Genomic DNA, 13,172 nt, shown 5'->3' with positions numbered 1-13,172 from the left:
ATGTAAACATTTTTGTCAGCTGATGTAAATTTGTAACTATGTAAACTCTGATTTTTTGGGCCACGTTGACGTATCAACACCTTCTAAGTTTATAGGTGAACTGGTTAGCAACCAGTTGCTTATTTAGTTAGAGCAGCCTTAGCTTTCATTTCATAGTCATGTTTGTATCCAGCTGATGAATGCAAGTCTAATATTCACTCTCTTTAGCTCTGTTTTTGGTCTCCACCAACTACTAAGAAAAATATCTGGTTCTTTAGCTGCTGAATGTTCCAACATGTTCATCAGCTGTAACTAGCATTGTGAGTCACCATGACAACATGCAGCTGCCTGCTGCGGCCAAAAACAACAGAATAAAGAAAGAATGTGTTTAGATGAAGATGGTAGTGTTTTGGAAAACAAGATCATGATATTATTGGTTGAAATTTTTTTCAGGAAGGAGTTTCACAATGCTGCTTGTCATGTATATAAATTTTATATTATATATATATATATATATATATATATATATATATACATATATATATATATATATATATATATATATATATATATATATATATATATATATATATATTCTTGATCTAGTAGTTTCTAGTATAGAAACTACTGTTTGCATATTTCTTAAGTACGATGAAAATAGGTTTGTAATGGAAACAAAAAAGTAAATTTTCAGAACTTGAATGTGTGTTTATATACATGTACACAAAGAAATTGATTTTTTGTGTATTTTTCTTTTTTTTTGCATTGCATTTTATTTACTTATTTATTTTGCATAATTTAGTCAAATCGGAGCACAGTATGACCAGGATGTGACTTTAAAGGGTTAAGGCAAAACTTGGTATAAAGCTCTGTGAAGCCAAAGGTACCTTCAGATCAAGATGGTAATTTTCTTGAGATTCATTACTTCGGAGACTTTTTTCACATTATACATTGGCACATACTTTGTAATTATAGAAATATCAGATATAAACACAGTGAATATCATCACAACTTTCTCTTCCTGCATGTACTCATAGATGTTGTTGGATGGAAATGGGAATTCCCTCTCGACTAAAGAGAAGAAATCCAACAGTACTTGAAGTCATGCAGCACAGGTTCAGCTGAACACACTGAGAGTCATTATGTAATACTTGTTTCCTCAGGCTGTGTGTTCAGTTATCTGCTGCTTTCACTCAATAAACCACATTGTGTCTGTGACTGACAGTAGATAAATAAGGAACGAGCTCAACCCCATGTGCATCTTTTGTGTGTCACTCGCAGAAACATCTGAGTCCCTGTCACGAAGACAGCAGAGCTCAGATCTGTGACCACATCTATGATTGACAGAAGATAAATAAAAGACAAGTATCAGTGAAACCAGTGTGAGATCTAGGAATGTCTGTACACACATGTATGAGATGCTTTCAGTGCCGTGCCATAGTGGTGAATGATGTCGTGGGTGGAACTACTTTGATCAAGTGCTCCTGTAAGACAGTGGAAACCACACACACACACACACACACACACACACACACACAGGGCACAGCAGGTTTGACAGCAGTGCAGATTCAGCTGGCGAACAACAGACACTGACACCTGTTAATGAGGATGCTGCTCAGCCTCGTGGTCCTCTCTCTCTTCGTCTCTCCAGGTATGTAAAATTAAACTACTCAAACTGGAGGTCAAAGGGTTAGTGGCTTTTTGTCAGGATCAAACTCACTTGTGGCTTTTACACACAGGCACCCAGGCAGGGTAAAAGTCAGGATATCAGGGGCTTAACTCAGAGGCAGCGACATCATGTATAAATCAGGAGGACATCAGCTGCTAAAAAAAAAAAACAGAGCAAGGCTAAAATCATTTAAAATCAGTGCTGTCTTCCTGAAAATATGTGTCTGTTTCAGCTGTGATCAAAGATACTCCAGGCTTTAGGATGAAAAATGAGTTTAGTCCAGCTTACTATTGTTAAAATTTAATTATCTGGGGTTTTTGGTGGTAATTTACTTCAAAAGTTTACTGACACTTAAATTTGAACATAATTGCAATCTATTCATATCCCTACTAAAACAAGGGAAAAGGGTGTTTTTTAGGCAATGAGACAAATCTTTCATAATTACTGTACATATCATATATGACATTTTCTTTAAAATTAAGCAAATGAGCCTTGAATTCTTTCTTTGAGTAACTCTTTGCTTGTTTATCTTAAATCCACCTCTTCCTGTTGTGGAGGCTGTTTTTTGTATTTACTTCTGTTGCTCATAATTGGACTCAGTGTTTTCTAATTGTGTTATTTGGTCTGTTTATTTCCATGCTCGTTCCTTTTTATTCAGATGACACAGATGTAGTGGGTGTGGTCTGGAATGATGGGAGAGCTCTTATGTGTATGTCGTTGTTGATGTTACTATGGTGATTGTTTCATGTTGTTGGATCATTTAACTTATTATTATTACAATTATTTATGTGTCTGTTAACTTAATTTTTGTTTAATTACTATTAATTTACATGTTTTGTTGAAACTACTGATCATCTCATGACCTGATATTTGTTTGTTGTTTTATGTTCTGTCTTTCTTTCTGTCTTTTTTTGATATTTTGAAAAATGTTCATAGCTAAAAAAATATTTTAAAACCGCACACAATTCTTCTTGAATGATACAGAACTGCTTTTGATTGTACAATATAGTTACTAGTCTCTGACTGACACTGGATTTTTGGGGCCGATACTGATATTAGGAAATAAAAGCTTCGAAATCAATATATCATATTCTTCATTTATATATAGAATAAATCCAAAATGACATCATGGCACAGAAACTTCCACTGGTATTTGTAATACTTATAAATAACTATAAATTTAAAGAAAAGAATAAAATAGACATAAAATGTTTACTGTAAAACAAAAAAAAAAAAACAATCTGTATTATGATCTGTAAAATATATACTGATCAACATATACACCATAATATAGATTGATAAGCTATTCTAGGCCAGTATTGGGCTGATATCTGTCTGGCACTAATAGCTAGTATATAATAATATAATATGACAGAGCTGACAGATTCATGACATGACAGATTAATCTAAAATAATCAAAGAATGAACAACGTGATGTTTGATAATCAGGGTGGCTGTGTTGCTGAAGGAAATGTTCTGTTTATCAGTGCATATTTTCTTTATCTTGATTATTAACTTGTGTCAGAGGTTAAAGCATGTTTTTTTTTAAGAACTTTAAAGTCCTTAACATCTGTTTCAGTGGTTCCAGAGTGAATGTAGTCATACTGGAAAGTTGAAACTAACATAAAATTTACTGCTGAAATGAGAAATGTTTTAATGACAGCCTTGTCTGTCTTTGGGTTTCAAGCCTTTGGTTTTTACAGGATGTTATTTTGTTCTCCTTGGGTTACTCTCGTCTAATTAAACCCAGTATGCTGCACATACTGTATATAATTGTTAGATGTGTTTACTGTAATTCTTCAGCTCGATGACATAATAAGGCAGAACAATAAACTGAATGGGAGGAACAGCCTCCTTTTCAATACTCAGTGAGCCTTATAATTAAATAAGCAAGCCTGACAAGTTTGAACAAAGCCTCTCTGGGAGTAGCTGTTGGTCTATTTAAAGGGATTTTTTATGTGACTTTATAGTTAATTATAAAGGTTTCTCTAGTTCTATAATTTTCTTCCTCTAAAATATCTAATAAGTCTGTGTCTGTCGATGTTCAAACATAAATCTTTATTTTGGGCCGTGTTGCAGCAGCAGACAATCAGGAACCTGATCATATGCACTGTTAGATAAGGAACAAGACTGTGTGCATCTTTTGTGCGTCATTCTCAGAAATATCTGGATTCCTGTCACAAAGATCTCAAATCAAAATCAAACCTAATATGTGAAAAATCTAAATCCAATATAAATGTGACTGCAAAAAACTGTCATGAGCTAAAATAAGTGACTGAATACATAAATAAATGAAGAGGAAGGTTTGATTAAAACAGATTTTCTCTGCCCCTTCTATAATCAGATGTAGGAACACGCGCTGAACCGTCAATAACCAAACCATCAAGTTGAAAAAAAGTCAAAAACATCAAAATACTGATGTGATAAATATTAAAATATGTCAGTCTCAGCATTTTATCTTTTGTTTAGGCCTCTGTACACGACCCAATGTTTTTTTTCCCCTGAAGTTTTTAATCAACAGAGTTAACCGACTTCAAATCACATGTCTCTGTTGTTTGTTTTGCTCCTCGTGCTTGCAGTGCTGTCACTGGAGTGCTACGTGTGCAGCTCTTCTGCCACCAATGACGAATGCAACAAGAACACCCAGGTGTGTCAGGCGCCGCTGGACACGTGCATGACTACCGTTGACACTTTTGGTAACAATGAAAATACAATCTTACTGCAGTCACTTATTCATAATGTCTGATGTAACATATGTTGTCTTATTTATTTTGTTGTTAGGTTAAATGTTAAGTGAAACTGTACAGCCTGAGAAAATGAATCAATTAAAATGAATTAGGGTCTAATATTTACATAAAAATGTCTTTTTGAATCTCAGTGTATGTCTGAATGTCCTTTATAGCATACATGTCTACTGAGCTCAGTTCTTAATTTTACTTAAGCACTGGGAAAACACATAATTTCACTCCTAAATATCTCACCCTGCTGTGTGTGTGTCCAGGCGCTACGACAGCCATAGTGAAGCAGTGTTCCAGCCAGGCCATATGCAGGGGAGCTGCCTCTGGTGCCTCAGTCGACGCAAACGGGAACGGAAACACTGTCGGCTGCTGCAACAGTTTTAACTTGTGTAACTTCAGTGGAGCTGAGTCTGTTCACATACACACAACACTGCTGCTGTTGACCGCAGGTGTGTTATTACTGCTGTCACACTGAGTCAAATGCTGTCAACGCTACAAGTTACACTGCTGCTCTGTTTAGAAAAGTGGTAAGATGAATGTCTGTAAATATATCTCGGTAGACTGCAATACTATATTATATAATGTAACTTACTCTGCAGTTCAGTTGAAGATTGTGCTTTAAATGAGGCTGTGCTGATATTTATGTGAAATAATGGCTTTGAAACTGAACACAGGTGTTTCAGCATTCTTCTAGCAATTACAGTGTACTTCCTTTGAAATGTCAAAGATGTGAATATCAGAGCTGCAACGATCAGCTGATTAATCAGTCCAAAGAAAATTGGTTGATTTAACTGTTTCAGTCATTTTTGAAGAAAATATGTCAAACATTTTCTAATTCCAACTTCTTTGGGGACTGAATCATTTTTTTTGTCATTTATAATAGTTGATAAAACTTTGGACTGTTGGAAGCAATTTGCAGGTGTCACATAGCCACAGTGAATTCTATCCTTAATTCTAAAATTCATGCTGTAGTATACTTATTATTCTAATGCCTAACACCACTTTAGAGGGTCTGAATGTATCATAATATGTGCAGCAATATAACTTCGCTTTACATTTGCCAATGTGCTGAATTTTGTGGGAAGGGTCCATTCATTAAATACCACACCTGAACAGCTGACAGAGAAAAACATTTAAAAGTGGGGCTCACTTAACTAAATTTAAGGAAATGCAACTAAATGCAATAACTCAGGAAACAATTTAGAATCTTTTCATGTCACGTCTATTTTATGCACCAAATTATGGCAAAACTATCAGTATCGATGAACAGTATTCATATCAATATCAGTATCAGGAAAATCATACTGATACCATCCCAATTCCAGATGCAACACTTAAATTCTGAAGAGGCATTTTTATGTTTTACAGTGGACTAAAATCTGTGTAACCCTTTGGAAGACAATATTAATGTAGCTCACAGATGAAAGGATTTGTATCTCCCTGTAGAGCTTGAATGAAGTGTTCTGGATTTTCTAAAAATGGGGTTTCCAATGTACCACAGCAGGGAGTCTCCCTCCCTACACCAACATCAACACTAAATAAAAACTCTCTACCTTGAGATACTTAAGATATGAAACCTGAAGTGTAGTGCTTTCAAATAAATATTTATCATGAGTAAGAATGTGGCTCAGTCTGGTTACCATTTCGCCATTATTTTATTTCATTGTTTTTTTTCCTCCTATTTGACAAGATGGCTGATTTAGCCCAGAAGACAAAATAAAAACCAGTGTTTACTAGTACGAGTTCTGTACAATTCACCAGTGATACACACCAGTATAGCTTACAATATACCAACATGAGCAGATTTACGCAACAACAAGGAGATAAAATAGATTGTTTTTTACATTTTTTTTTATCCCTGTAAAACCCAGATGTGTGATAGTGTCATTGCTGGCTGAACATGGAAATCCAATCTGGGTAAAATAGGGTTAAAAAAAAGTTAGGATTTTTAGTTTGTTTTTGGTGCTGTGCAAATATGCTCTCCTCCATACCAGTATATCATGCTATACCAGTACAGTCACCAGTATATTTCATATAGCAGTATGTCATACTCCATGTGGGGTCAGTATTAACAAAGACATGTGTGATCTGCTGTGTTTTCAGTTCAGTGTTTTGTGTCTGCGAGACGAGTTCCAGTCATGTGGCTCCACATTTCATGTGTTTCCCTGTTGTTAGGAGGGACATATTTAAGAGTTACACCTGACAGAAACCGGGACTCAAAGCACAAAGGTTCCAGTTGTGAGGTTTGTTTGTGTCCCCGGATAAATTCACTTTGTGACACTTGGTGGGGGAGGGAGGGGACAGTTAAAGGTGTGACACCAGTCTGATATGAGGAACAACTGAACGATACTGGGACCGGAGATGAGGGGAAAGACACTGTCCTCACGCAAATAGGTTAAGTCAAGCTCAGTGACCAGTCTGAGACATGATGTCCTCCTCTTTCTCTTACATAAATAAGAAGTCCTCATTTTTTTTCCATTTTTGCTCTTCAGAGTCAATGCTGGGATTGAATATCAGTACAGAGGAAGAAGACCGTGACTGCCGAAAACAACACAAAAAACATGGAGCCAGCCGATAAAAAGAGTAGACTAAATTGAGTGCGAGTAGGGAGTTTCCCATCGCGTTGGATTCTTCACATTTGGAGTCTTTAAAACCTGCTCAGAGAGGAGCTGAGGAAGACTTCAGGAGGGACAGGGACAGTGAGAACAAAAGGGAAAAAAGAATCAGTGAGTGAAATTGAAAGGAAAGAGGAGGATAGTGTGTACGCTCTTCCCGTCTCTCCCTCAATCTCCTCCTCTGCAATTTCTGAGTCTATAAATAAAACCTGTTGAGACAGAGGGAAGACGGGAACGGATGGAAGAGAGAAGCGGGAGGAGCAATGAATGAAACCAAACTGAGACCATCTTAACTCTGAATTTCCACCGCAGCTGAATAGAAAACTATTGGTTTCCATGGTGATGATGTGGAGGTATCTCAGGTTCACATCGAGGGGTCAAAACACATGATATCAACAAATGTACCGACACGGCTGCTGGTTGACGTCTGGTGAAGTTTCATGCAGATATGTTGCAGATCAAACGCAGTCCAATCAGGTTCTGATGGCTTCGCTTGAGAGTCGTATTCCACTCAGACTAATCCACCAGATGTCAAGTCCACATCTGATCGCTCATATGATAGTTTTCCCTCCACAGTCATCATTCTTCCTCTTTGCTTCTCCTCCTCTCATCTTATATTCCAGTCCACAGAGAGCTGCCAAGTCCCTGATTCAGGAAGTGTTTTTGCTCTGTTCTTGTATTAAGAAAGTCACAGTGGTGGAGAGTTTTACTACCGCAGCTTACACAGGATTCAACATCTAATGATTCTTCACGGACTGTGGTCAAAGTGTCAGAGCCGTTGTTTCTCTCGCATTATCATGATTGACGTTATTAATCCACAAGTCATTTAGATCTCCACTGCTAACAGTAACCATGGCGATGCTGTCACTCAAACACCAGACCAGCTTCTGTTGGTCAGCTCAGCTGACGTTGGGCTAGTGCGGGCGGGAGTGGGCCATCATCTTGAGCCGTGATTGGTCGATGACATCCAGCAGGTTCTTGGCATCGACTGCGAGAGCGTGAGCAGCTGTCAACATCTGCTTCTTGTAGTCCTGCTGGAGACTGGGACACACACACACAAACATTACCCAGATAGACTGGTACAAGTGGGTATGAATGAGTGAGAGGAGTAGCACAATATTAAAACCTCTATTTGTACAATCAAAAACCACTGTGGCACACAGCCAATGTCCTTTGGTGACAATGTTACATTTTCCAGACAATGACTAAATATATTTTCTTAGTCTTTACCTGAATTTATCAGTGACATTAAATGGAGAAATAATCAGCCTTATGATTGACCCCATCCACTACTAAATGCAAGAAACTATAATAAAATATAGATAAACAAGGTAGGTGTCTGTTACACCGAAATGCCAAGATGTTTTCCAATCTAAGGCAATGAAATGAAACTATTCTTTAAATACTGTAAGAGGCTGTGTTCTCCAAAGCATATTTTTTTTAGTTGTTCACAATGAGAGCTCTGGGTGCAGCAGAATGGTCGTGACTAACAGGGAACACTAGACTCTTGTGAGATTTGTACATGTTTCTTCATTGTGTATGTTATACAAGGAAATTATTTTTTAGAATTTGACAACACTGTGGTTAAGATCTGCTTAGGTTGAAGGACAAAAAACACTGGGATCTGGGTTCCTTTCTAGACATGACCCAGCAGGACAAGGAGCTGACGAGGCACTGCATGACTGGCATTTTTTCTGATTGCCAAGAGCTGAAAAATGTTCTACTTTGGGTAAAATGCTGTGCTCGTCACTGTCCCTTTTTTACCCAGGCGTCCAGTCACAGTGGAGGAGTGGCGGGACAAATACCACAAAGACCAGCTGTAACATCCTACATGTACAAGCGCTAAACAACAGCAAGGTCTCAAAGTATCCATGTCGGACTACCAGAATATCAATTATGAAAAATAATGCTTGGAGAAACATTTTCTTTGCCAGGGGTCTACGGGTCAGTTGTGCTTCAGCTTTCCCTTCAGAGCCAGAGCACAAGCTATACATTTTTACATTAAATATTTGTTGATAACAGAAACTATCTGCAAAATTAGGTACTTCGAACACGTTCTTACACAGACGTTCTGTATCATAGCAACCAAAGCCTGTCAGCTGAAGAAAAAAAAAAAAAACTCTGCACCTCCAAAGGGCTCTCAAACTCTGCTAGCTGGGTGTTTTCAGCTGGGGAAAAAACGCTTTGGTGGGCACAGACCCTGATGTTAGTATATGAATTTACCTTGTCATCACATATTGTTGGGCTAACTTCATCTTCCCGATCAGCTCCGCCAAGTCAGAGTTCAGAAGTTTCTGTGCCATCTCAATCTGTTGAAGAAAAACAGCATTAAATATCAAACTGATCCCAGCCAACGCAAGTGTAAATGTGTCATTTAAAACCCTTTATAGCAACACTTAATAATAAGAAGAAAATATAAGTGATTCCACACTACTCAAAATAGATTTAAAAAAGGGTGTGAGTGTGTTATTACCTCTCTGTGTGTACTGGCTGGAAGTTGTGGTAGAGTCTCATCTACTGTGGCCAACAATGTCCTCAGTGCCAGACCCACATCCTGAAACACACAGACAAAATGATACAAAAGAGGAAGAAAATTAGGAAATGAATTGCTTTGGAAAACACCAGAATTTAAATATTTCCTACACAGACAGAAATAACTGGAATAGGAATAAAATAAATTGTAGTGAATGTAGGCTGAGGGGACACTTCTATTACTAAATCTCCACATTTAAAAGCAGCATCAAGTGAGGTTAAAAGGTCAGATCTGCAGAGGCCGTTTAACAGATGAATCACAAATTATTCACTGGCAAAATTCAGCTCTCTGAAGTGCTGTGCAGTGTCATTTAATTAAAACTGGGTGTCATAGTGGTCAAGGGAAGATGACACAGAAGAGCACAAATCTTTGTAATATGCTTTCAAGTTTTAAGGTCAATGTCTGTGGCTCAAGTGAGAAAAACTGAAAATCCAACTCACCACAGTGGGAAACACTGATTAATTTAAAAGCTACTGAGGAGGAGTGTTATGTTCATTGTCTACCTTGACCATGGGAACATATTCCTCTGGAGGAGCCGGTTGAATCTTGCTCGACATCTCGATCACAGCTTTGACCAGTCCTGTCACGTTCTCGTACACCTTGTCATTGGAGCGGTCCAGGTTGGCGGTCGGGGGTGGGCTTATCTCTTGGGGCTGCAGCTGAACCGTGAGAGCAAGAGAAGTGGTGAGTGACAGGCTGAGTGAATGAACAAAGACCCCACAGGTCTGTGTGGGGACTGAAACAGGGAGAATGATACACAGAAAACAAGGTGAGACAAGGTTGAAAAACATGAGCCTTCTGATATCAAACCAGTATAATATTTATTTATAACCATACAAATTCTACACGATTAAAGAGATACAGGCACATCTGTTGCAGAAAGTAAAATCATTTAAATTCAAACAAAACTGCTATATATTATTATTAATAGTTAGCTAGTTTAATGAAGAAGAGATGCCACAACTGCAGAGTGTTATAATGCCACAAAGAACAAACTGTCAAACAGGTCAGTGAGCAGATTAATGAGTAAGTGGTGAATGATTGATTAAATGTAAGTAGGTTATTTAAATAAAAAAAAAACACAAACTAAATCTAAAATGTTAGATGTAGTTCTCTTTTCTGACCACTAGATGGCAGTAACACACTGCTACATTAAGATGTAATTAATCAATTTAATCCAAAAACCGATACAACAGAGCTCACACCTTAAAAACTGATTTATCGTGGACGTTCTTGTTCATCCCTCAAGATATTTTACAACTTATTCTGTCTCTTACATGTTTTCTGTCTGTCCTCTCATTGTCCTCTGTCTCCTCTGCTCAGCATCTGGCCAGTTGATCTCACTTCACCCTTAATTATCTGGACACTTTCACTTGCAAAATGGACAAGAAAACTCTCTCTAAAAAAAGGATTTTAAATCTATAAAGATAAACCTCCTAATAAAGGTCTTCTCTAAAAAAAAAAAAAAAGCCTAAAAAAGTGGGCTCAGACTACAGAAGTTTTAAAATCCTCAACAATTTTGAATTTGGGTTGCATCACGCACATACGGAGATGAGGTGTTCTTCTCTCTAATCTCAAACATGCACACACTACAAGATTTGAAAATAATGGCATATTTGATCTCATGGGGGAGGTGGGTCTAAACAAAAAGGAGACTGATGCTTTTGTAATGCTTTCAGTGAGAAAAAATAAAAACAGAGGGCTAAACGAGTACGGGTGAAAAAATGTTTGAGGAGACGTAATCAACATGGGTTCTCTGTTCTTCAACAAGAACTGGAGGTGAGAAAACTATCAGCTTTAATATCTGTCAACAATACGCTAGCTAATGTTAGCCTCAAGGGCTAGAAAGTTGACCAATGTCTGGCAACACCGTCTGTCTCCCTGTAAATTCTTCTCTCTCATTGGCTGTTGTGGTGCCGCAAAGAAAGAACTGATGTAATCATCCAGATTTTAACTCGAAAATATCAAATATGTTTGGGCCCTGATGAGTCAGTGACCAGGTCAGGAGGTTTGAGACTGGAGGAGTCAGTCAGGAGGAGGAATCAGGGACAAACTGTCCCAGAACTCCTGCAGTCTGAGCTAGGGTCAAAGTAAAAATAATTCTGGGGAATTTTCATTGTCATAGGGGATTAAATGCTGTTAGTATAAGAACTAACAAAACTATGTAGATGTGGATATTAGTTTGTAGGAAAAAGGAGAGCAGAAACAATAAACCTGACTGGTATCTACACATCAAAGGGAACTGCAGGGTGGAATAAATGCATATGTTTGTATGATAACTCTGCAGATGATTTGATTTGCTGGACAGAGAAATCAAACTGATGGATGAAGGAACCTAATGATCTATAGGTGTGATCAACTATCAGACAAGACGCACAGTAAACACACACAGACAGTGTGCTGCTTACCCGCCAGGGCTTAGGGGTCAACAGTAAGGCAGAGTGCAGGAGGAGGGGGAGGAGGGGGAGGAGAGAGAGGGAGAGAGGGAGCAGCCAAAGGAAAAGAAGAAAATATTAACGCTTCAAGCACAAAGAAACATGCAACCTGTATATCTGCTAAATCTTATGGGTTATTTCTGCAAATTCTTAAGTACTCTTTATTATTAGTATATCTCTGCATGTTTTGTGCGGAAGTATTTTTTTTGTGTTTGTTTGTGTGTGTGTTACTGTATTTGTGTATATGTGTGTACCTTGACTCCATCATTGTAACTGTCTCCAGTACTTAGACAGGCCAGACTGCCCACTTGGCTCTGAGCCCCAGGCCGAGGGGGTTTCTTTGGGGGAGCTGCATGCTCTGCAGGAAACAACAATAAAAAAATTCTCATCACAGTTTTACAGTCTCATACAAGTTCTGCACAGATTGTACTTTCACAATCATCAGCGGCTCTTACTGAGGGGCGAGCCACTGATGTGGTAGTTCAGTCAACAGTGTGTAGAGTTTCATCTAAACTTTGTTTTCATTGCAGATGTGTAAATCCAAATATATTCAATACCAAATGTTATAAAACACAGAAAATCCTCACATTTGAGAAGCTGGAACCAAAACTATTTGGATTTTGCTTGATTATACAAAAGGATATTAGAACCAGGTAAAAGGTAAAAAAAAAAAAAAAAAGACTTTTTACAATGATGTTTTTTGAGAATAAAGTCAAAATGTAGAATTTTCAGTATAAATGCCAGGCATAAGAAAAAAATAAATCAGAGGAACAAGATATTTTTCCTTGCATTTTGAGATTTCTGTTAAAATGTTGAGAATAAAGATGAAATACGAGGGATGTATCAACACCAAAAACTGAAAGTACAATAACACCAGGATGAAAAGTCCACAATATGATATTTATCATGAGAAAAATGACTACTTGAAAAAATCTTATGAGTACATCATTTTTTTGTTCCTATACAGATATGAATAAAAATAATAACATAAAATAATTAACGATGTTATATTGCAGTAGATATTATCACAGCCTGGTATCAAGACTTTTTTTTTTTTACTGTGATTTTGGATTTATTGCTACATCCTTAAGAAATGGTATCTCTCTCCTCCTCTCATTAATTTTTTCATATGCCTGCCACCAGTACTAAAGGACTGACTTGATTGTTCTTGAAATGCAAAATTAAAAAAGAACTCAATTAACT

The 13,172-nt window shown here is 37.5% G+C and overlaps 1 protein-coding gene across 1 annotated transcript in view; it reads right to left on the bottom strand.

Moving 5' to 3' along the window:
• Positions 1 to 6,022: 6,022 nt before the first annotated feature.
• LOC146321247 (focal adhesion kinase 1-like) overlaps positions 6,023 to 13,172 on the bottom strand; it is a 73,674-nt gene continuing 66,524 nt past the window's right edge. Inside the window, exons 32-37 of the mRNA XM_084726319.1 lie at positions 12,224 to 12,327; positions 11,943 to 11,951; positions 10,038 to 10,193; positions 9,475 to 9,555; positions 9,225 to 9,310; positions 6,023 to 8,042 (exon numbers count right to left, since the gene is read on the bottom strand). Coding sequence (XP_084582445.1) covers positions 7,916 to 8,042; positions 9,225 to 9,310; positions 9,475 to 9,555; positions 10,038 to 10,193; positions 11,943 to 11,951; positions 12,224 to 12,327 — 563 coding nt within the window. The 3' untranslated portion in view covers positions 6,023 to 7,915. The remainder of the gene's footprint in view (positions 8,043 to 9,224; positions 9,311 to 9,474; positions 9,556 to 10,037; positions 10,194 to 11,942; positions 11,952 to 12,223; positions 12,328 to 13,172) is intronic.

Source organism: Lutjanus erythropterus, chromosome 9, assembly GCF_056507025.1.
Source record: "Lutjanus erythropterus isolate fLutEry1 chromosome 9, fLutEry1.hap2, whole genome shotgun sequence".
In the NCBI taxonomy this organism is placed as follows: Eukaryota; Metazoa; Chordata; class Actinopteri; order Lutjaniformes; family Lutjanidae; genus Lutjanus; species Lutjanus erythropterus.
The sequence above is the reverse complement of the archived record's forward strand: the minus strand, read 5'-3'. Positions and strand labels throughout refer to the sequence as shown.